The 26,843-nt window shown below is 41.2% G+C and overlaps 3 protein-coding genes across 7 annotated transcripts; 2 read left to right on the top strand and 1 right to left on the bottom strand.

Annotated features, from left to right (window-relative positions):
• The first annotated feature begins 340 nt into the window (after window positions 1-340).
• LOC138594638 (uncharacterized) lies at window positions 341-9,084 on the top strand. Of its 2 annotated transcripts, none has more exons than XM_069665805.1 (6): window positions 341-664; window positions 6,360-6,431; window positions 6,629-6,758; window positions 7,398-7,488; window positions 7,589-7,679; window positions 7,828-9,084. In XM_069665805.1, the coding sequence occupies exons 1-6, from the start codon at window positions 435-437 to the stop codon at window positions 8,084-8,086; spliced, it is 873 nt and encodes a 290-aa protein (XP_069521906.1). In that variant the 5' UTR covers window positions 341-434; the 3' UTR covers window positions 8,087-9,084. The 2 variants fall into 2 exon arrangements, with proteins under 2 accessions (XP_069521906.1, XP_069521905.1); XM_069665804.1 differs by lacking the exon at window positions 341-664 and adding an exon at window positions 829-1,370.
• LOC138594637 (centrosomal protein of 95 kDa-like) lies at window positions 8,548-26,724 on the bottom strand. 2 transcript variants are annotated; one of them, XR_011308446.1, is made up of 22 exons: window positions 26,564-26,724; window positions 25,694-25,822; window positions 25,013-25,120; window positions 24,654-24,764; window positions 23,521-23,641; window positions 22,705-22,817; window positions 22,126-22,313; window positions 20,958-21,027; window positions 20,713-20,774; window positions 20,153-20,343; window positions 19,923-20,049; window positions 19,576-19,684; window positions 19,060-19,268; window positions 18,380-18,475; window positions 17,581-17,731; window positions 11,719-11,888; window positions 11,488-11,562; window positions 11,232-11,384; window positions 10,791-10,937; window positions 10,618-10,689; window positions 9,893-10,138; window positions 8,548-8,572 (listed from the first exon to the last, which is right to left on the bottom strand). XR_011308446.1 is itself a non-coding variant. In XM_069665803.1 (21 exons), the coding sequence occupies exons 1-21, from the start codon at window positions 26,586-26,588 to the stop codon at window positions 9,962-9,964; spliced, it is 2,604 nt and encodes an 867-aa protein (XP_069521904.1). In that variant the 5' UTR covers window positions 26,589-26,724; the 3' UTR covers window positions 9,198-9,961. The 2 variants fall into 2 exon arrangements, 1 of the variants encoding a protein (XP_069521904.1); XM_069665803.1 differs by lacking the exon at window positions 8,548-8,572 and having other exon boundaries at window positions 9,198-10,138.
• On the top strand, window positions 12,348-18,250 carry LOC138594639 (uncharacterized). Of its 3 annotated transcripts, none has more exons than XM_069665807.1 (5): window positions 12,348-12,628; window positions 14,456-14,683; window positions 16,000-16,051; window positions 16,804-16,843; window positions 17,096-18,250. In XM_069665807.1, exons 3-5 carry the CDS (start codon window positions 16,021-16,023, stop codon window positions 17,421-17,423), a joined length of 399 nt encoding a protein of 132 aa, XP_069521908.1. In that variant the 5' UTR covers window positions 12,348-12,628; window positions 14,456-14,683; window positions 16,000-16,020; the 3' UTR covers window positions 17,424-18,250. The 3 variants fall into 3 exon arrangements, with proteins under 3 accessions (XP_069521908.1, XP_069521907.1, XP_069521909.1); XM_069665806.1 differs by lacking the exon at window positions 12,348-12,628 and adding an exon at window positions 13,476-13,735; XM_069665808.1 differs by lacking the exons at window positions 12,348-12,628; window positions 14,456-14,683 and adding an exon at window positions 15,653-15,874.
• Window positions 26,725-26,843: the final 119 nt, after the last annotated feature.

Here is a 26,843-nt window from a genome sequence, read left to right as displayed (position 1 = left end):
GGGGCTTGAATGGAAGAGGTTATAGGATATGCCATTTTGATCATATCGCACAGCCATAGTCGCCAGTGTCTGCATTATACTTGTGATAAAATGACGTTGATATATTGGCTTTGAACGGGACGTTTAAGAACTGCGGGTCTGAATCTGCAGCCTCCGGGTCTGCAGAGACATACTATTCAAATCTTGCTAGCTCGTCAACATTACCAACTATAACTTGAAGTCGTTTGATTAAGTAGGCTACATTCATCTTTCATTGTACGTCTGTCATGAGACATGTGTTATTAAAGTTTTAAGGGGAAAAAAAACGTTATGGCTTACGGCAGCCGGGAGGAGCCAAAAAGTGACAACAGGAATAAATGCCTTAGTTTCGCCTTTGTTTTTAGCTTTAATTCAACCTATTTTACTGGAAAGCCAACGTCGTATAAAAGGTGAAAATGGAGTACAGTGAAGATGAGGAACAAAGACATTCAGTGAGCCCTGAAGTGTCTGTGAAGAGACAAAGGAAGAGCTTGTCGGAGGAGGCCAAGAAGGCGAAGCGGGAGAGTGACAGACAGAGAGCGAGGACCCGAGTAAACATCGGCTCAGCGCACAGTGCCTGGAGAACACTACGGGATACAAATGGCTTTAAAACTGATGCTGAACTCGCTTTCTTTCTCATAAACCTGTAAGTACAATGCTAGTAAGGTCTGAAACGTAGGCCTTTATGTGGGGTTTTACTGCACGTTTCTGGACCCCATTCCCCCAATGAAATGCTGCACAGCGATCTAACTGGCCTTTGTTTAAAGGAACAATATGCAATATATTTACTGTATTCATCATAAAATGACCACGATATGTCATCAGAGATTAAAGGTTCAGTAGGTTAAATTATTAAAACTAACCTGTTGTCATATTTGCTCAAACTGTCACTTTATCCATGCAGTAGCGCATGAGAGAGAATCTGTGAAAAAAATCCTGTTCCTCTGGCTCCTCCTAGTGCTCCGCTCCCTATCCACAACAACCAATCAGAGCCGAGCAGTCTCTCTGGCTGCTCACGCTGCACAGCCCCACTCTTCCGGGTAAGCTCACGCGGTCAAACTCAGTTTGTTCAGTGTGCACGTCGTCAGCAGGTTTGTATCCACAATGGCTGAAAAACAACCACTGGGAATGAAAAAACTGCCCATCCCTCCATTGCCGACTACAGCTTACACTACAAAGACCGTTAAACCGAAGCAGACAAATGAGGAAAAGCAAGCTAGAAAGAAAGAGTTGGACCGAGACAGAAATAAAACCAGAGTAAACATTGGAGTGGCATTTCCGAGGTGGAGAGAGCTGCGGGACCTGAAAGGATACAAAAATGATGCAGAGTTTGCCACAGTTCTGCTTGACAGGTAATTACCCCTGCTTAAATTCTGCTGTATTTGCTTTCATAAATGTATCCACACTGATAAGATGTCTGTGGGTACTGTGGTGTTGTGTTAGGTTGGTGTTGCAGTCAGGATAATGTTACCTTGTTCCCAATACGGCTGCTGTTCATCGTTTTTCATGGCGTGGGGCGGCTGAAAATATGTTTGTGACTTGCCCAGGCAGTGTTGCTGTTTCAGAGTTTCTCCTTGATAGTTAGTAGCCTGATGTCAACATCAGTGTGTTACTGCTTAATCGGCACTGGGTATTTTTGCACAGTTTCTTGTCTTCTTGTCTTGCCAAATGGAATTTGCTGTAGATTACCATTCACAGCAAAAACACAGATTTCCGCTGGTTTGATGTGTATCTGCTTCGATAGTGTTTTGTGGTGTAATATGGCTGCGGTTGTTGTCATTTCACATTCTTACCGGTGTGTCAGCCATGTTGTATACCGGGCTTCTTCAGTTGCTGTGGTTACACCAACTTTAATGAAACATGCTGCTGCAGCCTGTTTGTTCACCATCCATTCCGGTGCGGATCTCTGAGTGTGTTTTGTCCTGCGCGATCCCGCCCACTGCCCATGCCGTCACCCTGGGCTACCACATATGAAACAAATTGGCGCCAGTGTTGCAAGATTGGGCTGGTTTTCACCCAATTGGGCTTCTTTTGATTAACTTGGGCTGGGGAAAATAGCGTTGGGCTACTTCTTTCAACATTTGGTGGGTTTTTGAACACCAAACATGCTGTCATTGGTCAAAAACAAAGATTTCGGTGTTTTTTGTTTCATGGCATTTCATGACATTGCATGGCAGTATTTGATTACTTTATTTTGCATTGTGTGTATTTGGTTGGATATAGATATAAAGCCTTGTATGCTTATGATCTGTTTTCTATTGCGTATGTAATTGTTTTACGGTTTTACAGGGGTTTCTGGCAAGGTTATGATTTGGGCTGGCTTTTATTGAATTGGGCTGGATTTGAGTTGTGTTTGGGCTGGAAGCTGTTAATCTGATCTGGCAACACTGATCGGTGCACATACAGTGTGCTGCAGCCATGGAGGAAAGCAAACGGACTAGGTCACAGAGATAACGTTGGACTCCGACCTAAAAAGCCTCGGCATCTTTCCAAACAGCTCCATGATCTAAGACGTGGTAAAACACCGGTAAATATTGGAGATGCATTTGAAAGATGGAGACAGCTTAGAGCCCAGAAGGATTTTAAGACGGATGCAGAGTTGTCTAATCAGGTAGGCATTGAGCTTCAGCTAAGGTTAGCTAATTTATCACGGCTACTACTAGGGGTGGGCATCATAAGTGATTTCAACACTCAATTATTATAAAGTACTCCCATAATAAAATCTAACAAAAGAATAGGTTCCGGATAAGCGAAAAAGCGGGTAACTTTAGGTTTATGGTTAGCCTAACGTTAACTTTATCTACTGCTCCACACTCCAGTCCAGAAGGTGGCGGTAATGCGCCTTTAGGCTGGTTTGCCAACCGCCATTAAAACTCAAAGAAGTAGGACGAGAGGAATGGGAGGCGGAGAGTGGGGAAAGGCACACCATGCTGCTCCCTGTGTAGCCTACTTTTGGCAGTGCAAACAAGTGGAGGGGTTGTACAAGCTTATGCGTTCGCATACGAGAAAAAAAGGAAAGAACAGCAGAGCAGAAGCTGAGAGAGGGCCCAAATATAACAGCCCGTGGGCTCAACACTTTGTAAAGCATGTTGGCCGGTTTACCCGCGAAAAGAAGAGGATATGAGGTATATGCATTCTCCGCCCCTACATTCAACAGTGTGCAACACAAGACAGCGCAAGCTGAGAAATGGAGACTGATAATGCCAACAAACGACCGGCACCCACAACAACACGAACACTAAGTACAACCGAGAATAAAAAGCAAAAAAAAGTTTTGTCTTGTGAAGCCCGTATGGCCAAACAGAAATGTGACCGACGAAGGGGGAAAACTAGAGTCAACATCGGCAGGGCATTCAATTCATGGAGAAACCTTCGATTGCTTTTGGGGATCCAAACAGACCCAGAACTGGCTTTCTTGCTATTGGACAGATTAGCTTTTCACGTAACTGGCCAATCACAGTGACTCTGTACAAACTAGCGTTATCCGGCTCTCTTGCGCGCACGCAGAGGTTGTCGGTCAGGAGCTATGGCAGCTTTCGGGAAATGCCCTGTACCTGCTTTGCGAATAACTGCATATACTGCTAAACAAGCAAAAAAGAAGCAAGACCTTGGAGGATAAAGAAGCTTTAAAGATAGCCCTAAATAAAAAGAGGGACCAGGCGAGGGTCAACATCGGAGAAGCATTTTTCAGATGGCGACAGGTGCGGGAGTGTGAGGGGCTAAGGAGCGATGCAGAGGTTGCCCTCTTCCTTCTTGACAGGTAACGGTAACACTAAGATGCAACACCAAGAGGTAAAAGGTGGTCCACACCAAGAATCATAGCTGTTATGATACATTTAGTAGCATTTGAACATTTTGCCAGCAATAATGTGTACTTATTGGAATAAACAGCATCTACCGCCTTGCCTCGGTGGAGACACCAGATGCTACTTTTTTAAAACTTTGTTCCAGGTGTATACTAATCAGCTGTCAGTGTTTCTGTCCATCAAATCGCACTTAATTGAATTGCATTCAACATAATTTCAGATTTTTTAAGTTGTTTGTTTTAGGTCTGCTCAATTGGTTTGTGAGTTGTGTTGTTTTTCGAGTTTGTGCTGACTTTGATTGTGTTGTGTAGCCTATGTATGTGTCATACAGTTATTAGGTTCGGTTACTTTATTTGTACCCGTAGGTAGATTTGGTTTGCAGTGAGTGAGTCAGCCTCCTTTTACACACACACAATAGACAGCACAAAACAGACTTGTAAAACATGATAAATAAAGTGACAACAGTGCTCAAGACTAAAAGGGTAAACCCTGAGTAAAAACAAGATAAAAAAATAAGAATAATATAAAATGCAGTAAACCAGGTAAAGGATATAATCTTAGTAAAAAAACAGGTAAATAAATGCAAGATAAAATGGAAAGTGCCATCAGTATAGACAAGATATGAATAGAAGATAAAATCCTCATTTAATGGGTGGGAGTGGTCATTTGAGAGTTATGAAAGTTGAAGCATTTCAGAATTATGAGAGAAACTATATTACATCAACCCCATTTAAAGACGATTTAGTATTTATATGATATTAGATTCTTAGTGTGTCATGTCCATGATGGAGGAAAGTTTGGTAAAGTTTGACAAGCTATGGGGCGCCAGTTGTAAAGTGTTGATGTGAAAGTGAAATTTACAGCAACATTCTGCCACATTTAGCTCCAAATTTTTTTTAATCATCATTTACCAGATTTACAGCCGTATTTGTGAACGTAGTCATTTTTACTTTTCTTCTTATAAATATAAAAGTTAAATGATAAATATTAATATTAAATTTAGATCTAAATATTATATCTAAACCTACATGTTATGTATAAATGTGTTTGGTGAAACTAAATATTTAGTGAATATGCACATTCACACTGCTGGTTAGTGGAGGTACACCAAAATAAAAGCTCTAGCGCAAGCAAACCGCGTCTGTTGCCAGCTAATTAGCCAAAGACATTGGAAAGGCCGTTTTGGCTTCAGTTAAGGCTTCGAGCAATGCAACAACATCCACCAGAGACAGTACTCTGTCAACTGGAGATTTACTTGCTTTTAACTACATGGTAGCGTATGCATGATGGCTGCAGTGTGTTCCCCCCGGCGTCTGGAGCGTCGGCTGTGCACATCGTGCTACGAGAAGCAGTATGAACATGACCAGTAGGGGCAGTGTAGCGGCAAAGGGGATGTGACGGGGTCAACACAGCAGAAAGAATAACAATGGCAGAAAGTTTTGAAGAAGAGCTGATAGATCAAGTCTGCAATTATCCACATACGATGTGTCATGGTCACTGCACAGTAACGAACATGCCTGTCAAAATATTCCACTGCCTAGAATACAAGTTAAATGTGTAAAAAATGCAAAATCTTTAAGGGCGGGACTGGATCTGTTCTGAGGTGTCATTTTCCAACTCCAACTCTGTTCTAGTCAGACTGTAAATAATGCAGTGCACGGAAGTAGAGGTCTTGGCCGGAATATCCTGGATGAGCTGTACAGCTCTCGCAACCTCCACAAAGCCCACAACATCCTCAGAGACCCCTCACACCCGGGTCACCACCTGTTTGAACTGCTGCCTTCGGGCAGAAGATACAGGACAATTAAAACAAGGACAAACAGGTTAAAAAACAGTTTTTATCCAAAAGCAATAACGGCACTTAACTGCATTAATGCACTTTATTATTTATTATTACCACTTTATTAGAACTGGAACATGCCCTGTGTGTGTGCGTGTGTATGTGTTTTTATGTGATATATATATATATATATTTTTTTATTTTTATATATACTGTTTTTTTACTGTTTTATGTGTTCTTGTCTGCACAAATAAGGTTTGCACTCAATTTCGTTGTACTTGTACAATGACAATAAAGATATTCTATTCTATCCTTTTTAGCTAACGGCTGGCTACACCGGCAGCCCTGGAAATTGGCTGTTGCTCACAGAGGCTAAATTGTTGTTCATGTCCTCTTGCCTGGTTTACAATTAAAATAAAACGATTTGGCGGTTATATAAAGTTGGGGTTTAATGTGCATATTTATTATTTATTATAAGAGATGCCAATAATATTTGTCCAGTATCTCCTATCACACAACTAATGCATCACAAAATGTATATATGCATTAAATAAAACCAAGCCATTGAATTATCAGCTATAAATTAGCATACACGTATTACACCCTATTCTGTTACCTGATTTTAATTTTAATCTGAATGACATTGAAGTTATATGGTGCAGAAACATGGTGTCAGCGACCCTACGTGTTTCCTTGTACTTCCTGTGTCTTTATGAATGAACCTGATGATTAAAAGCCGTGTTTTCTCATCGTAGGTATCTTCAGACCCAGCCACAGAATCAACCTGCCTCTAAAGCTCTAAAAAGCGGTTCTTCAGCGAAAGCCTGGTGTGTAAAATGTTTTTTACATTTTAGTCGAGTTAAAATCACTTTATGATGAAGGCTTTCTGAAAGCATTGGCATCTTTGTCTTGTAATATTTTTGTCTTTTTGATTCGTCAGTCAGTGACTAGCAGTAAAATATGTTAATCACACAACTCATGCTTATTGTATACCCTTGTGTTTCTTGTTGTGTGTTCTTTTCAGTGAAAGTGTGAATGAATGCCAGTTGACTATGAGTTCAGAAAGCGAAGATGAACCGGAAACTTCTGCTGCTCCCTCGGTCCAGTCCTCTGATGTCCAGTCACCTGACGTCCAGTCATCGGAAAACGGAAAGGTGAATGTGACTTTGACAAATCTCCGATGTTAAGCTAAAACAGTTTATATATCTCTCTTTGCACTCCTGGAACGGAAGTTAATCAATAGAGGGCAATAATCTAATTTATTGTCAGTTGCAGTGAAATGTTTTGTACCAATTACATAAAAACTTTAGAACATTTAAGAATGGATTGTAGCAAATATACCTACTTAAAAAAATATAATATATTTGCTCTTCACTTTGTCTGATTGTAGAGAAGAAGTTCCTTCACTTTTTCCTCAGTTTTTATTTACATAGCGCCAAATCATAACTAAAGTTATCTCATGACACTTTACATAAAGGGCAATATTTGTTATATTATATAGAGAGACACCATTAATCCATCCTGAGAAAGCATTTGTCAACAGTGGCCTCTAACAGAACAGAACAGAACAGACTCATTGCTGTGTTTTTTTTAATCAACATATATAGCTGAAGCACTTTGCACACATAAATATATATAATATAAGTTAGACATTTAATATCTTAGCTTTCTGTTTATGTGATAGACTTTGATTTATTATCTTTAAGGTAATGGGATCTGTTTCATGTGTAAAAATGTGGACTTTTATTCCCAAGCTGTGTGATGATTGTTTTCCGTTTCTTCCCATTTTAAAGGAGTCCAGTGAAAAAGATGCTGTTTGTCAAAGAGTAAGAAGTCAAGACGAGGGGATGGCAACGAATCAGTCAGAAAATAAAGAAAACAGAGGTGAGTGATCTTCACACGAGCAGAGTGCTTATCTACCAAAAGACACGTAAGCAAATTGTTTGCATGGAAAATGAGCTAATAACTGACATCTGTTTCAAAGTGATCAACACAGATCTTCAAGAAGACGAGGAGGAAGAATTCAACACGTCATTAATCGTAGGCGACGGCCTTCACCAGGTGGATCTGGGCAGGTAGGCTGATGTAAATTTGAGTAAACCGGATTCAACATTTCCCCTCCTTTTTATCACCCATATCATCCCTAGCTTTGCATAAAAATGAAATATTGTTTCACTCTTTTCGCTCGTTGTTCCAATCGTGCATCTTTTCTGCCTCCCTCAGCTCGTCAGAGTTCATCGTCGATGAAGAGTGCATCCTTCAGCTGTTCCAGTCATGCCAGGAATGCAACAGACAATGTAGAGTTAGAAAACAGGTCAAAGGACTCAAACTCGTGGTTAACCAGTCGTGCTGTTTCTGTCAACATCGCAGTAAATGGACTAACCTGTCAGATGACGATGGCGGACGTCTCCAGATGAATGGAAAAGATGCAGCACATGGACAGACCAACTCAGCGGTGTCACAGAGCGAAAGTACTAGTTGAGATGATGTTCGAAGTGACGCTTAAGGCTGACGGTGGCTGTGCTGCGATTACAGTGAACCAGGAATATGTATGGCAGGTGGACTTTTGATTTTTCTGCTGCTCTTGTGGAATTCAACCCTCTTGCTCTGCAGTGACGCCAAAAAGACGTCTCTGTATGAATTCCCATATGCCAACGAACACTACAAAGAACTGTGTGGTGCATGAGAGAGGTCAACTCAGCAGGTAGCAGTTGTCTGTTAACATGCATACAACAGCAAAGTGAAAAGGAGGGATAATACTTTTAAAGTCAGTTAACACTGTTGGTGATCAGGAGTGAGGCTGTTGCTGCACAACACAGGCTACAGTTGAGCAATAGTTGTAAAGGCAAAGATTGTTTCCTGAGAAAACCTCCTTACCTGTTCAAGGAAATCTTTTCTCTGATTGTTTCAATTCAGGAAGTCATTCTAATCTTCTTTCTATTCCTTGTGCCGACATGCAGCTTCACATCTGTTCAAAAAAGATTGTAATGTAGAAATTTGTGATTCAACTCAAGACCCCATTTACACCGGCCAATAACCTGCAATCGGTATCTGGATAATGTAGAAAGGTGTGTAAATGCATGCAGGATGCATTTTGTCACCAAGCCCTGCAAAACTCTCGCAAAACTACAACAGCAGCACCTAGCAAGTCAGGCTAAAGGTAATTTTAAACAGATTTATGTCCATTAATACCATTTCTTTCTTTGGGCGGGGTGTCTTGTCAGGATAAACATGGCGTGTCAGAGGTCAACTGATTTGCATATTGAAGCCTAATAAAATGTGAGAACAGAGAATATTAGGATGAAATTGCAAATGCTTGTGAATTGGATGCCATTATCCATATATATATGTTAATACCAGGTGTAAATAGGGCCAAAAGTTTAAGATGAAAATCTCCTAACCTAGTGTTCAATAAGTATAGGTATAAGTAAGAACATGTTTTTTTTTAAAAGGTAATTTTTCCTCATTAAAGATCTGATTGTTAAAAGATTTGATCGTCACGTGTGTCGACTTAAATGTTCTTAATCTTAAATGTCATCATCTCAAACTCATGCAAAGAACAAAGCATTTAACTGAGACCCATTTTAGCCAGAGAAGGTGAGTGAAACATTTAATACATGTCGACAGGATGGGAATTAGTGTGCAGATTAGATACAATGCACGATATCAACAGAGTTTCAACTTTGTATCTTTTTGTGTGTTGGTTCAAAATAAGGCCGAGAGTTAAAAAACACAATCACAAGGGAGCTGAGGAAAAGGAAAAGTAAAGACTGATTATCATCGCCTATTGTGATCAGACAGCACAACACCAAGTTAATAAAAAAATCCAATTACATTAAAGTTAAAAAATAAATAATCCAATGGCATGGTTAAAACATGTAAGGATGACATCGTACATTAAACAGGGTAAAAATCTCAGTCATTGTGTGACATTCATACTTATTAACTTTGCATCTGTGGTCCCTGTTTGGCAAGAGGAAGAACATTTTACTAGTTTTCTGCTACAATATCAGCACATTAAGACTGCACAGTGAGGGAGCCACTTTCAAACATTCTTACTTATCAAGTAATAAAACCCATGGAAGAAGGGGACTAGGTCCAAGGTGTCATTAGGTATAGCAGCTGAGGTGAGAGGAAGAGTTAAATAAGCTAAAAGCTACATTTAGTTTGAGTGTGTTCAGTTCATTAATCAATCATCACGGTTTAGGTAGGTTCTTAAAGTGAATTTCCTCTTTCCGTGCATATCTTATAGAAGAGACAGTACTGTTCAGCCGTCAGAATATCGTACCCTTGGTCGGGAGCGGCAGATGTCCTGATTGCGGAGAGCTTAAAACAGCCCTTTGTCTCACTTCCCTGCTCAGTGCAGATAGCTAGTGTTGTACTGGAAGGAAGCCATGTGGACTCGATTGCGCAGCCTCTGAACCTCCAGATCCTGGAAATGATCGTCCTCATCGTTCTGGATGATGATCTTCTGCAGTTCACCGATCTCACGCTCCATCCTGGAGCGCAGCTCTCGCTTCATCTTCAGCAGAGCCTGCAAACAAAAGCATGGTGATTGTTTTTATGTAATTTACAAGGAAAACGTGAATAACCTGAACAGTCATGCTTCACATTCACAGTGTAGTTCTACAGTTCTAGTTCCTAAACTATGGATGAAATCATCTATTTTAAGATAACAGAAACTTATAAAAGACCCAACAGAAGCTGAACCTGGGTGTAAAAGTGGTCAACACTTGGGTAACTGATGTGTGGATCAGAAACCAGGTGCAACTCTTTCTGACATGACGGAGCTGCAATGAGCGCTGTGGATTTTAACAGCAGGAATTAAAGAAATGCTGCACGCTCGTTATCAGACTCGCACGTCAAACCAAAGTAAAAAAAACTAATCAAGTTTTGGATTTTAAGTTTAAATACTGTATTTAACCCGCTGCATTATAACAAACACCATGATGGACAGTTCACCAGCTGCTGTAATAGCGGAAATACATTCATGGTTAAAGAAAGGGGGTTTACCTTTTCTTGAGCTTTTTTCCGAACCTGGATGTCCTGCCGCTCTTGTGCAAGTTTTTCAGCTAGTAGTGAAAACTGAAAGAAAGGAAACACTTAATAGCTCACTTGGAATATATGAGTAGACTTGTGACCTCATGGTTCTGTTATAGTTCACTGCATGTGTGTTGGTGTCCTACCTGGTCTTTGTAGTAGTTCTCTAAGGACTTGATGTGGTCCTGGTGTCGTCGCTGATGTTCCAGCCGCTGCTCCCTGGCGTATTCTCGCTGCTCTCTTAACCGGACTTTCTGAAGCTCCAAACCCTCCTCAAACAGCTGCCGGAACATCTACACACACACACACACACAAGCCTGGATCGTCATGTGACCCAAAAGACTAACGCCAGATGGTCTGTTTAAGTTTTGTAGAAAGGATGGACTGTATCTTGCAGCTTCTAAAGCATGATTTGCTGCTTTTCTTTCTTTTATATTTTTAGAAATTGAATCTATTTGGGTTCTGAAGTGAACTCTGGGTCAGACAAAACTAAATGTTGAGAAGATAAATAAAACATAATAAATGGTAAGTTGTCCTTAAACTTAAACTTAGTCCTACATGTGGAGTACAAACTGATCACTACTCACCCTCTCCTCCTTGGTTCGAGACCTCATCAGGCGGGCGCGGTGCTGGACGTGGTAGTCGTTGTGGTACTTCTTGGCGCGTGCTATCTGCTGCCTCTGCTCCCTCAGTCTGTTCTGGGTCGACTTCTGCTGCTGAATACGCTCTTTGAAGTCCCTCTGGAAGATAAATATTGAGGTCATGTGATCACACTCTTAGTGTTCACTGTAACTGTTGTTGATAAGATCTTTTCTGTGTGTATATTTATGTGGTGATGCTCACCAGACGCTTGTTGTGGTCCTGTTCCTTGTGGACGATCTCCACCAGCAGGTCATGTTTCCTCTGAGCTTCCTCCACCTGGTAGACAAGGAAGTGTTTACACATTCATCCATAAGTCCATCAGCCATGTGATGCATTCCAGATGTTAAAAAGGACACAGACATCAAAGTAAGGCGCATTTCACTACACTTTTAAAGTCTGTTTGGTTGAGACTCGTAAAGGCCACAGTACTACCTCGCTGGAGAGTTTGCTGCGACGCTGGCCACGAGAGGAAGACAGGGCGTGGAGTCTGTCCACCTGCTGCATCTGTTGCTCCCACATCCGACCAAGGGCATGGGGGGTCATGTGAAGGTGGGGCAACTCCTCCAGGAGGACAGGGAGGAGCTCATTCTCCTTCACCACCACTGGAGACAGAGGAAACAGAGACCAACACTATTACGACACAAGAGGAATTTCTTAATACGACAAAGTATTGTCCATGCAATGATAGCAAGATGTACTTATGCCTCCATTTAACAATTGCAACAATCATTGAAACCTTAAAATGAGGCCTTGTAATATCACACACGCATCAGGGATGGGACTATAACCTATTTTAAATGTTTGGCATGTTCAGAAGGTCATAATAGCTTTAATAAACTTTACTGTCAATGTTTTCTTCTGTTAAATATTAGTCAAATATTGTATACACGTGTATAGACACACTAACATTTGCTACAGGACAGACATCCTTTCCAATGTCGTGTATTTAAGCTCCCCTGGCCTGCCCGCGTGTTCATGCGCGCACACCGGTCTGTTGGCTGTGATGCGGCTCTTGCTTCAGATTTTGTGCTTCCTCGAGACTACTTAACGCGAGGAAATGGGTCGTGCTTGCAAGTTTTCCGAATTGTAATAACAAAATGAAAAAAAACAAACGCCATGCAGTTTTCATCGACTGCCTTCACACGATAAAAAGAGACTCAGATTGTGGTTAGCTGCTCTAGAAATAGACCCTACTACACGTATCAAGGAACTACGTGTGGCAGTCTTTCGTGTGGGCAGCGAACATTTGGACAGGAATGACTACTCAGACCAGACCGGGTCACAAACAAGCGAACGTTTCTTCCTGAAACATTCAGCTGTTCCTAGAGACCTAAAACCCGAGGTAAGAGCACAGGCAAGTCTTCGCTAACACGTTATAGATGCTAGTAGCTTCAGTGTTTAGCAGTAACTGATGGCTAACTTGCTACCACGAGGAATCCCAGAAGGTTTTTGTTTTTGAGATTTACCGTGATGGGCTGTAGGAAAGTTTTATTCATCTTGTGAAGGGATTTGGGTCTAGGTGGTCTTAGGTTAATGGAGGTATTAGCAAGGGATTTTTAGAGAAACAGATTATTTTCACACCTTTGAAGACATTAAAGGATAACTTCGGGATTTTTCAACCTAGACCTATTTTCCCATGTGTTTGTGTGTAAGTGACTAGTGGAGACAACAATTATTTAAATCCATCCAGTCTTCAGGGAGGGAGCACCGGCCGGCAGCCGCGAAATGAGATACAATGTAACTAAACGGGGCACCAGGCATACGCCGATATACAGCCACTAAAGGCGCTTGTTTCTGCTACTGACAGGCTCAGATCGTTATAATAAGCGTCTGACAACTCTGTGGCAGCCATGCTACTTTACCCTACGCTCTCTGTTGTCTGTAACCAAGTCTCGCTCACGGAGAAGTCTCGCGCGAGACCGTAGTTGTTGCAGGAAGACGGAGAGAGGAGTGAGAGAAGATGAAGAGGGTGAAGTGCCGTTTGTTGTGTTGGAGTACAGAAAGCGTTGCTCAGTGCTATATAAAAGATTGTCATGCCTGAATATTTATCTGACTGTGCGTGAGAGAAGACGAGAAGACGCATAAGAAGAAGACACCGTTTGTTTGTTGTTGTATATTGTGTGTATATAATACAAGAGAAACAACAGCAATGGTTCGTATGTGTTCATTTCCAAATTGTGGCAACAAAATGACTAGCTACACTTCGAAAAGCTTTCATCGACTGCCGTTCTCCGATGTGGACACGCTGAAGTTGTGGCTAGTTGTACTGCAAATGGATCCCCACACTCCTGTTAATACACTGCGCCTCGAAGACCCTCGGGTCTGCAGTGACCATTTCGACCGGGATGACTATTGCCAGGCAAAGAGGCCAAGACGAGCAATAATGCGCTTCAACATAAAGAAAAATGCTGTTCCGAGAGCGGAGAAACGCGCTGCAGACAGAGTGGAGGTGATATTATTAGCAAAAGTTATGATGTTGACCTGGTTACACACGAAAGCCAGACAGGATTACGGCAAAAACCGTCACTCAGAAAGCCAAAACATCAACTTATTCATGACCGATTATAAAATATCTGTATAGATTATTTTCTGCCTTTCAGCAGTTGACTATCATAATAACTGAGTAAGTGATATCAACAACCTGATATTATCTGGGTAATATTGTTGTCGAAGTGTGTATGCATGTGGGTGGTGTAAAAATGTCATAGTTATGTTTAGGTATTATAACTGTAAGAACACTTTTATGCCTTCTTTCGCTTATCCTATACATTAGGACATATAGAGATGATTTCGCAGTGAGTGAAGATGTCTGTTATTTTGTGAGCACCTATGCAGGTTCTGCTATAGTAAGATAAGAACATATTGATTTTATTATTCCCACAAAGGGGATATTTGCACAGCAAAAGAAAATAGTGTCAGCAAGATATAATAAATAAGTTAAAAGCAGAAATATAGTAAGTACACAGACTGAATGGTTGAATGATCATTATTGCGCTTAGGAATATTGACACATCTATACTATTTAGACTTTGAAGATAGGGCCATAGCTGTGTAATTACCCGTTTCCCTAAATTATTAGGACCTGTATGTAAATAACTGTGAGTTGGAGGTGTGATAAACGAATGTGGTTCATACTTATGTAAAAAAAACCTACTTCTTTACTTTTTAGAGAACGGATGGTGGTGATGATTCTCCCAAAGAAAGTGAATTTGCTGCAGTACCACAATCCACTCCTACCAAGACTCGACACAAGTCAAATCAACGATCTGGATCAACTGGTCGGAGTCTCTCCTCTAGCTTGACACTTCTGACAAATCCACATCAGACCATTCCACGCACCAAGCCATCCTTATCAGGGGCGCACCTTGCACTGCCTCCTACTTGGGCACAATCAGTGGTAAGCTTAGCAGTGCTGACACCATTTCTGAACCATTGAATAGTAACCGTTCACCTCCTACATTACTTGATAGATGCTCAATGTCTTTTTATTTTTTTGTGTGTGTATTAGGCCCAGACTGAATAGTTAATTTGTGTTATTATTGTAAATTATGAAGTGTTACAGTGTTTGGCATCAATATCTAAAAATGTGCAATTACCCAAAAACTCAAACATGGCATAGGTAGGTATATTGAGTCTCCCGAGCTTCGCGGTCTTGCAGCAGCTGGCTCACCCTCCTCCGCCTGTTCATCCTGTCTCTCTTCTCGTCCGCTCTTCGTTTTCTAGGAGCTCCTCGTCTGTATACTCCGGCTCAAATAAATATGGGTGTCCATCGAAGTCAAAGTCTTCATCCACATCGTAGAAATCAGATAAATATTCAGGCATGACAATCTTTTATATAGCACTGAGCAACGCTTTCTGTACTCCAACACAACAAACGGCACTTCTCCCTCTTCGTCTTCTCTCACTCCTCTCTCCTTCTTCCTGCAACAACTACGGTCTCACGTGAGACTTCTCCGTGAAGCGAGACTTGGTTACAGACAACAACAGAGAGCGTAGGGTAAAGTAGCATGGCTGCCACAGTGTTGTCAGACACTTATTATAACGATCTGAGCCTGTCAGTAGCAGAAACAAGCGCTTTTAGTGGCTGTATATCGGCGTATGCCAGGCGCCCTGTTTAGTTACATTGTATTTCATTTCGTGGCTGCCGGCCGGTGCTCCCTCCCTGAATACTGGATGGATTTCAATAGCTGTTGTCTCCACTAGTCACTTACACACAAACACATGGGAAAATAGGTCTAGGTTGAAAAATCCGGAAGTCCCGAAACCTTTAAGTTAAAGCTGTGGAGGCTTTGTCAGTTGTTATATTAGAAAAGATGAAGTGTGTGCTTCTGCTGGTGGTGCATACAGTAATTGGTGCACCCCTGCACGGGCTGATTATAACCAGTCATCCCCATAACAGTATCGACACACCAGTGTGCAGTAAACAGAGCAATGACTGCTGGGCCTCCCAACATCACTGCACACACCAGCACAGGCAGGGCTGGGTGGGGAGGGTCTCCACCTTGCTACGTACAAGTCTGATTATTAGATGGCCTTATTTGCAGCAATAATGGCGCACAATCAAGCTGGATGACTTATTGCCACTAATGTGAGTATACTTTGACAGTAAGTGCGCTAGCTAATGTTAGCTGCAAGGTTAGCTGAACTGTGCATTGATGATTTTAAATCAGGTGTTTAGAGTGTTCCTGTTTGTGTGGTGTGTTTATTTTACAGGTAGAAGACAACAGGGCAATAATGGACAGCCCAGGCCAGGTTAGAGGCACAGGTGAATATGAATGACTTTCTCTTGCTTTACAGGTGCATCTGCCGTTAATTAATAACATTATTGGTGGTGTTTGTAGCCATAGTCACTAAACAGCATTTTGTTCACAGGTCTAAGTACCTGAGGTTTGTTTATACAAGCAATTAATCAAGGGCATGTCTGCATCAAGTCTTAACCCAGTGCTGTGTTTATGAATGTATTCATGTGTAACATATATTAATCGGACAGCTGGGATTGGCTCCAGCCACTCTGCAACCCTGAACAGGATAAGTGGTATAGATAATAGATGGATGTATAATAATGTATAAAACTAAGCCTATTATTGACATGCCTAAGGTCTTCAAGCACACCATTCTTAAATGATAGCAGTTAAGTATTTCTCAAGAAGAGACAAGTAAATACTTTAGACATTCCCTCCATGGACAGCAGTGTTTTAACATCTCCAACAGATTGGAAATGACCTGTATCTAACACAGTTTTTATGTTGGGAACTTACTATCAGTATCAATAGGAATAGTTTAAAGCCCTCAGTTTATTTTGATACAATAAAGAGCAGTTCTGTCAGTGGACAAAAACCATTTGAAAGCAAACACTATTGGGATTACACAAAGTTTCTGCTTTCCTTTTTGTTTTGAAGACAGTCTGGCAGCTTGCAGCTGCTGGGTAGTTCAAGGTGTCCACTCAGTCTACATTATTCTGCTGTTTCAACTTTATTCGAAACTATTTTGGCTGATAATATCGATATTAATTCGCAGGGATTCAAGTACCTGGGGACTGCACTGCTGCCGAGAAGAAGTAAGTGAGCAAATATCTTTGATCAAGTTCCCTTAATGTGCCAAGTAAATCATGCAGCTTAAAATAGGCAGAAGGCCCTGTGATACTGCAGTTTATTCAGAGCTTGGTTATATCCAATTTAATCACCCCTTTACCACTGTTGTATCTGCATCAGTGCATTCATAATAAGCAACTCCTGCATGTTTCTAGCTGTGCTCGATACAACCCCCTTGGCATTTTAATTTCTCAGCTCTCTTTTCTTTGACCTTACAGACCAACTCTGCACATTGTTGATGAGGAGGCCATCCTGCAGCTCATGAACAACTGCCCGATGTGCAACAGAAAGTGCCGCTGTAGCAAACGCACGTGTGGTCCTTACCTCATAGTCTACCAGAAGTGCTACTTCTGCGATTATCAACGCAAGTGGGCCAACCAGCCTGAAGCCGCAAATATGAACATTTACAGGCCTCCCAAACCGGCCAAGAGGAAACCTCAGCCAAAGAACAAAGTGTCTGTAAATGCCAAGACTCAGTCACAGCTTAAAAAGAAGAGCATTTCTGAATCCTCAGTCTCAGAGTCCCACGACCCAACAGAGACCTGAGGAGCCTTGTGTCAACTCTGTCAGAGATCAGTTGACTTCTGTGAATCTGATTACGGACACAAACCTAGTTTCAGATGTGTCTTAGGTTAGGTAAATGTTATGCAGTTGGAGATGCCTGAAGATGACGAACAATAAAAAAATAAAGGTCTGAACTTACTTGATGCAGCTTTCCTGGGGGCCTCCTGCAACCTTCGCCCTTGTGTGGTTTGTGTGTTACGTTGTGACCTATGCTGGGCCTTTGTTCGAGCCGGGGAGGGTCTGGAGGCTTGAGACACATCGCTAAGAATGGCCTCTCTGTACTGTCGCTCCTACACACAGACAGACAAAGGAGCAGTTGATATTTGATACTAGTTTCTAAAAGTTTATGCAAACTTTTGAGGTGAAATTGGTGTTAACAGATGAGAGATAAGTCGTCCTTCTGTGTTCATTAAAAACAAAGTGCATTTCATGTTTTTTTAAAGTGAAAGTTGAATAAATTCTTCACTATGATTGATACTTAATTTAATTCACAAGCTGATGCGATTCATTTTGTTTACTTTTATATTCAGGCTGTGACTAAGTTGTGAAAAACTACTTTTTACAATTTCTCAATATGAAGTGACCCATTCGATAGTCAATCAGCTGATGTCATTTCCACCTGTTGTTATAGTAAAATGCGATAAATTGATCAATGTTATCTTTCTCTAATTGTTAAATTCAATGATTTCCACATAAAGGAAGTAAAGGACTAAGAAACCATGCACAGAACTTGTTAATGCATAAGAGCAGTTCAGTTGAAATATGTGATGTTGAAGAAGCAGGTCTAGGACAGAACCCACTGAGCAGTACTGGGGGAAAAAAACATTACAGATAACAGCACAATCTCTGTTTCAGTGTCCTTCACAGGGATGTGCTGCAATGAAGAGGGATGTGAGGACTGAGACTCGTACACACGAGACATGATAGTAATGACTTACGGCTTCCTGAGCTCTGAGGCGTGCCTGGTTTAGATCTGCTCGTTCTTTGTCTTCATATCTTTTCAGCTCCTCCTCATAGGCCTTATTCTGCAGATACTGAAAGAGAGAGATATTTGTATTTTACATGTACATGAAATAACAGATAATTTAACTTTTCATCTTAACTTAAATTTTCTAACTTTTAATTTAGTTATGAGAGATTAAGAAATAAAAACACTACAAATATATAGATAAACCGAGACATTGTGTATTTGCTTTCACCCCGTTTAATGCAGTGGAAATTTTAGAAAAAGCTTATTTAGCTAGAAAACATTTAAGTAACCATTTTCAGGATAGCGTATGGGTCCAAAATAATAACTTCCCCTTCAAATCTCTTAAGAGATAAAAAAGGTTTGTTCATGTTTAAAACCTGCATTTACACCTGGTATAAGCATGCCTCTCCATGTCAATAAACACGCTAATTATTAATTGATTATAATCATTTTAATTATACAAATAATTATTTATCCCCTGAGCAGTCAATTAATAGCAAATATTGACTGTAAAGCAAATTACAGCCAGTTCTGATATTGTCAGCTGCTATTCGAGACATATTCTATTAACTTGAAATAAAATACAGTGAAGGAAGTCTACTGATGATGTATTATAAACAGAAGAAAAGAATCCATGACAGATAATACCTTTCTGTGTTTTCGGTGAGATCTGTGGGGCGTCTTTTCTCGTCTAGTTTGATCAGAAACCGTCAAGTTGGTTTGTCTCCCATCATCCAGACTCAAAGCCTCGACCATTGTGTCCTCTAACTGTCCTTGCAGGGGTCGACCGACGCGTGGAGGGGAGGGGGATAAGGAGCGAGTCCGGTGGGTGGATTCAGGCTCAGTTGTTCCTGAAACTGAAAAGAAATGTTTCATTTCAATACTTCTATTTTATATATGAGTGCAAGGCACTGATTCAACCTAGTGTGGAGGTTCACAGCAAGAAGATAGATCACTCTGTCTTTAATGACTAAGGTATTTTTCATAGTAATTGTGAAATCAATCTCTAGCAACCGGACAGGTTAAAAATATTTACTATGTTAATATTAAAACGTGTGGTTGAGAATAGTGTCAATATAAACAATGTGTAGTGTAATGACTTCATGAGATCAAACACAAACACTTTGTTCCTCTCAGGCGTTATGTGTGTTTGTGTGTGTGTACCTGTGTGCTGTCTGCGACACTCCATGACGCTGTCACTGTGGTGGGACTGCTTGTCTTCTTCTCTGATTTCACTGGACTCTCCACTTTCACTCATGACTCGCTTAAGCATCTACAGGAATTACACATCACACACGATTCAAAGCATGAATGAGATAACATAAGAACACAGAAATGTATACACTGAACACTATTAGTTATAAAGACACCGCAATTAACAAAAGTAGAATAGTATGCACCAAGTACCACATCTAAAGCACTATTTATACTGAGCTGTTTATCCTGGTGAAATAAAGCAAACTGTTAAACTGACCAACAGAAACTAAAGATGCACGCACACACAAACACACCTGATCAAGTTCCTCGAGTCGATGGGAGAGTTTCTCAGATATGTGGTGCAGCTCCTCTTCTGCCTTCTTGTTCCTCCGTCTGCGATACGACAGCGGATCCTCATAATCTTCCTCCTCCAACCTGCTCCTGTTCAGAAAAAGATTACAAAGCATTACCACACCTTCCCCACATAAAATGTGTTGTTAATCCCCTTTCTATACCTTCCTCCTGTTTTCTGGAGCTCTCTCACCTGTGGCCTGCCCTGTCTCTGTGATCTATCCTTCTGTCCAGTTGTGTTCGTGTAAAACTCAGATCCTCTTCATCCTCCTCCTCAGTGTCCGGAGGAGAAGGGGTTGCAGCTGCCATCTCATCCTGCAGGTTGAGGAAGAGCACATCCGGCTGGGTGCGGAATAAAACCCTTCTGGGACCCCCGTTGGTTGGCTGAGATTAGACAGAAGGAGGTTTAAGTTCATTAAGAAATGGCACCAAAAAGAAGAGGTAGGAAAAGAGCAGAAAGCTGCTGCATTTGTATAATCCAAAGATTAGAAATGTCGACATACTGTACATGCATGGGCTAAAATGGAGTAAGTAGGTCTGACAGATAAGTTAGCAGAACCACCATTACCGTACATAAAGCAATGGGACAAAATGTTGCAACAGAATAACCTTTCTTACACACACATCTGAAATTTAAACCTGACCCTCAGCTGGGTTGTTCACAGGGGACGCTGGACACGACACAACACAAGATCTAAACATGTCTGGACGGGTTAGAGGCGGCTGTTAAGTGATGGCTTGTTGCTCTCTTACCTCTAGTGCCTCCACTTCTGTTTCTGCTCTTTGCTGGCTGGGCACAGACTTCTCACTCTCAGCTGGAAATTAAGCAAAACATGAAATCAGGAAGTAAATTACACTTCCCTCTTCACACAGGCCCCTGATATCCACCATCAACAACTCCAACATTCAGTCACCATCATTTCTATCCAGTGCTATTCGGCTTTTGTTCTGTTTCGCATAGTTAAAACATTTTGTTCTGGTATATTTTTCTTACTCACCAGGAGGCTGGAAAAGGGGAGGAGACTGTGGTCCGTTTGTAACCACTGTCTCGGCTGCTGGTGTAGATGTCTGCATGAGGACATTAGTAAGAAAGTGAGAGGGGGGGAAATAGCAAAGACAGAATTACTGTGAAGCTGAGCTGAGATGATTAAAACTGACTACAGAGGGGCACAGTTGAGTACAGAAAATAATCTGCAGCTCATAAAATACATTTTCTAAAATCTTGTAAAAATTGTTTTGACATATTGTCCCTGGTGATGGGTCAAGTCACTACAAAGATAAGACAGTGTTCAGGTTGGGCAGACAGTTATTTATTTCTATTGTCTGTCTGGGTTGGAAATTGACTTTTGCTTTGAATGACTTTATTCTTTGGCATAACACATGTAAAAATAAATAAGTAAATAGGGAGACGTGTTTTAAAATCACCCTCTTGCCTAAGGCATAGCTTTCCTCTGATTGCAGACCATAGACTGTATAAGAAGATGGTCGACATGACAGCTCCCTAAAAGTGAAGCCCCCTGCTGGAGCGCCTCCTGCTGAATGGCTGCAGTATAGGTCATAAAGCCCGCCTCCTCCATGCTTAATCCATGTTAGATGAGACATGAGTATGAGTAACTATAAAATCAAAATACACGGCAAATATATTTTTCTCAAACATGGTTTCTGTCATTAAAGTTCGTTCTTATCATGCTGATTTATGTCCAAGCTGTCAAAAGGATGATTGACAGCTCTGTTAAAAAATATGAATACTGCTTCAGATCAACACAAGAAGCTGTTCTGCTGTTAAATACGTCAGTGTGTGGGACCTTTGCTGTTTTTCTGTAATTCCCTTGTGTGTTTTGGTTAGCAGAAGTGGCTACGGCGGCTCCACCCGCCAATCTGTACTGGGCAGACTCTGGCTCCAAATGATGTCACATCGCAAGATGGCAGCGCCTATCTCAGGGGCTATGGAGACGTATCATCCATCTCTATTTACATGTACAGCCATTGTTGCAGACCAATGGGATTTTAGGTGTGTGTGTTATAGAGGGAGGCAGTCTTGCATTGCTAGCTTTACAGTAATACATCTCATTGCTCTCAAACTTTGGGAGGATAACAAAATTTGCTTGTCCTTTTAGATTGCATGCAAATATCAGGTAAATTCACTGTAAAACATCATTAGCCTACCTGTGTAGTGACAGGAGCTGCGTCCTCCCCCTCATGCCCTGTGGGGGACTGGCTGGGCGAGGGTGGGTGTGGATCGGGTCTGTGAGGGGTGTCGCTCTGGTTGGGTGGCTGCAGAGCGATGGCTGAGTGCAGCGGTTCAGTCAGTGGAGCATCCTGGGGGTCCAGGAGACCAGAGGTGGTGACTGCTTCTGATGTTTGGGGAGAAACAGCAGGTTAAAAATTAGTTTTCTTGAGAAGTAAATAGAGTTAAAATAATGTTAACAATTAAATAAATAAACAAGTAAGTAAAGTATAAAATATATCTTTGTGGTTTGCTGCGAGTGTACACAACAGGTTAGATAACTTCAATATACCATGACAACAGTGCCTCAAACTACATTAGCAAGAGAACTTTGAGAACTCCTCCACTGAGGAAACATCTTTATGTATCAATGAGGCGACAAAATGTGGAATACCGGCAGGTTAAAAACATCGACATGTTGACACTATGCATAAAAACAACGATGCGTTCTGCCCAAAAGCACAAAATGGCAAGCGTCATTAAGAAAAGTAAACACGGGCGGAGTTCGTGTGTCTTACCTTCTTGTTTGGCTGTGAATGTGCGTGCCGAGACTCCCAGCCCAATGAGCTCACTAGTTGATCCTTCAGCATTACAGGAATGGAGGGAATGTTTACTGGAATGGACAGTGGACCTGAGTGATAAGACGTATTATTATTTACCAAAAGTACTGTATTTGATGGAGTTTCCCTTAATCAATCCACTCACACTCTATTTAACTGTGCATTTGTTACAGATCTAAGCCTTGGCTTCGATGGAAGGGTCTTTTAAGGTCTCCTTCTAGATGTGGAGATCATCACAGCAGGAGCTTTGACTTAAAGAGCTCTATGGCCCTACTCAGAAAGAAAGAAGCATCAATGGCAGTATCACCACAATATAATTAAATATTACAAATGTACTTATCTCAAGTCTTTTACGTGCCTCCTTAACAAAATTATAGTAAATGTAATGACACCAGCAGTGTCACAACATGCATCATAGCACATAAAGAAAGACACGAAAAGCTGCAGAAATATCTTCATTTGACTTTAAATGTTTGACAGCTACCCCTTTGCCTGTTCATATTTACACAACATGTTAGGTATTATCGTTGCGTGTTGTTGTGTCAACAGGATGTGCAGACTGGATCTGCACTGAAGGTGGATGATGGAAAGGGTCATGTGGAACAAACCTGACAGACTGTCAGACTGTTTTGTTTTGGTTTATGGGAGAGTTCAAACCAAACAGAGGAGCTGGTGTGATGTGTTAATTAATTCTACCATGCACTTCCTTTTGTTGTAAATTATAGTTTTTTAGCGTTTGAAAGAATTTTCATGACTTCTAGGAGGAGCTCTTACTCTCCACTGGAAGACGTGGACGCTCCCTCAGGTTCAGCCTCTTTGTGCTCTGTGGCATCCCCACTTGTTGGCTCCTTGGTTTCACCAGGCACATCCTCATTAAGACTGTCGTTCAGTTCTTCTGAAAAAGGAAATGAACAGTGCAAATGAGAGGTGAGAAACTATATAAAAAACAGAACTAGCCAAAGAGAGAAAGCAATACTTGTTATTTCAACATGTGATGACCTCAGTGGAATTTAAAAGAGGAACAAACACAAATGAACGTTTATTCAGCCAAAATCCTTAACACAATAATACACTGCAGGGGAAATTCACTGTTAGAGAAGATACACAAACCTAAAAGACTCGCAGTACAAACAGTCTAACAAACAACTGAGGTCGTCTCCTAGTTTGTAGCACAAATACAAACATATCAAAATACAGCAACTATGTACCACCAACTAAACTACACACTAAAGAAGTGCAGCGTGTCATGGTTAAACACACGATATCTCCACATTGTCTCCACAGCTCAGACTGATAAACGTTTCTACCCTAAACAAAGAAAACATGCAATCACAACATGGTAAAAAAAAAAAAAAAAACACGGTTTATAATAAACTATTTTCTAATTTCAGTACAGAACATTCAGGATGTTTATCAGGCCTTCGAGAAACTCACATTGTTTGTAACTGCAAACACAATCATTAAATACTAATTGCTATTTGGCAGTGGTCTGAGGGACAGCCCACTTACACAAAGGCATGCTCAGTTCTGCCAAATGAAGAGGGCTGGCTGTTCCCATAAAAGTCCTGCGCCAGCTGGTCTTAAACTGGGTTAAGGACATTTCATGCCCAGTTCATGCTAACAGACATACAGGCCGTCTCACCTTAACAGAGACTTATGCCTCAGTCAGTAAAAAGAGGAAGAAACGGATGCTAAAGGCTGTGATGCAGATGGCGATCTGGCCACTCTCCTGAAAAGCTGTTTAATGATGACAGCTGCGTATTAAATGCAAATGTTAAGAGTTTAATTTCTAACCAGTCCTTGTAGTTCTTAATATCTGTTTAGTCTTCCCAAAAGTCATATTGAACAGCTTTGATACATTGAAGGATAGAAACTATGCCAAACTGAAGTGAAACTTATCTGCCTACCACCGTTCTGTGACTCCTCGCTGATCTCCTCCTTCAGGTATTCCAGGAGGCCATCAAAGATTTCCAGGAGGTTCTTGATAGATTCTCTGTCTCCTCTGACGACATTTTCTCCTGCAAACAAACAGCCACCCTCTGCATTATAATCAGTACTCATCTTTGTTATTGCTGAAGAAAACAGGGGATTGAATTGTCTCTCAGTTGCTGCATACCCCTGAAGGAATTAAGAAAATAGCTTGGGTCAGGCAGCCCAAAATAAAGTGACTTGTTTGTTAAAATTTCTTCCATCTCCTGTGGTTCAGAGCTAGATCCTGCACATGACACAATGTTTACTGCTGTTAAAAGTGAAAAATGTTTATTACCTGTGATGTGTGAGAGGCTGATCTGAAGGTAATCCAAGGACAGCGAATCAATCACAGACTGAACGTTATGGACATCATCCTCTTGACTGCATGGGGATGCAATGTAATCTAAACACACACATCACACCACAGAATGAGACCACAGTGTAAAAAAGATCAACAATGCCACGCTTGCAGAAACATGCATTCACACACTTCCTGGAACATATGGGACCTTAACTGTACCTCCTTCCTGTACTTAACAACGCAGGAAAGAGCTCAGCAACATTAAGAGCCCCGTGATGGCATGTTTGATGGTGTTAGGAAGCATTCCTGACATGCTAAGCACACTCAAGAGATCATGCTCCAAACTAAAACTTAAAGCTTGTTAACATCCAGTGTTTTAGCCTCATGAATAGAATTAAAATGAACTTTTTAGAGCTGCAAATAATGTTTTTTCATCATCAATTATGCTGTTCATTTAATTGCTATATGAATACAATGTAATTGTTTGTTTTGATCAGACCATTCCTTTAAGTTAAAATGATCAGTACTTTATGGTGTAAGATGAAGAAGGCAACAAATGATCACGACTAAGAGCATTGGCTTGAAAATGGTTGTCTACTAAAAAAGGTGTTTTTCTGCTGATCTACTACATTGACTGTTCAGCCTACACTGTGTAGATCTGTAGCATGCTCTTACCTGGAACTTTCTCCCCAAAGATGTTTTCATACAGAGCAATGAAAGCGCTTGCATCACAGTCTGTGAGTTTCCTTAGCTTGAGGTTTATGTGACACTTGCTGAGTAAATCATTTGCCACATCTACCCAATCTGTATGGAGAGAAAATGATATCAGCCTCAGTCATGCCCAACTGCTAAGTCTTACAGAGGATATAAACTTAAGTTAATATCAAGAAAGTATTATTTTATAACATAAACAGAGACAAATTCTACATGTTTTGAATACTTTATAGTGAAGACATGTTTGGAGAAAGACTTTACATAAAGGGAGTTGATATTCAGTTTTCCTTAACTACATTCAGTGTCTCCTCCTGGGCTGATAACGTTGGTTGGATTATGAACACCTGTACCGGCAAACTCCTATCTAAGAGCGGGGAGTCATCTCGCGCTACACCAACTAACATTACTACACAAGCTACCGTTCACTAGGACCGCTTTGTACGACGTACATTACATTTTTAACAGATGCCACAAGTGGCCATGGATTTGGGGCAACAGAAAACAGCCGACAAACGTCTCAAGTTACCTGCCACATTTAAGTTACAAATGACGTGTTTTAGCACAAACTTAGCGGCGGTTGACTCTAAAGTAGCTAGCTCACGATGCTAAAGCGGTCTGTTTGCTAACGGGAACAGCTGACGTTAAACTGTGAGTTCTAACCGTAACTAAAACTATATCTATAACATACGGCTAATTATTATGGTGTAGGAGATGTCGGTGATAGCAGGAGAGCAACAATTGTTTGGCTGTTTGGAAACATTAGCTGAAGTTAGCGTTACGTGTCGTTAGCTTTCCCCGGGACTGGAGAACAGGGTCTCGGCTGCCTCTTACCTCTCTCTCCCTCCTGGGTTCCCATGAAACAGCTGTGGACGAGAGGCAGCTGAAGCTTACAATCCAAAGAGTCTCGTATAACCCTGAACAGTTGGAGTCAGTTTTGGTGTTGTTATGGGTTTCAGTAATGTTAAGGGGGAGAAGGAAGTATCGGTTCTCATTTCAAATTGAAGGCTTGTTTGATTGGATGATACACCCGTTCTTTGTTTCCGGAAGTTCCGTTTGATGTGCGAGTACCGCCCTCTGCTGGTGACGGTGTATATTGCAGACAATAATATTA

Source organism: Semicossyphus pulcher, unplaced genomic scaffold, assembly GCF_022749685.1.
Source record: "Semicossyphus pulcher isolate SPU_LCO1_2020_fin unplaced genomic scaffold, fSemPul1.0.p SCAF_17, whole genome shotgun sequence".
Lineage (NCBI taxonomy): Eukaryota > Metazoa > Chordata > Actinopteri > Labriformes > Labridae > Semicossyphus > Semicossyphus pulcher.
This window is presented reverse-complemented; position numbering and strand designations above follow the sequence as displayed.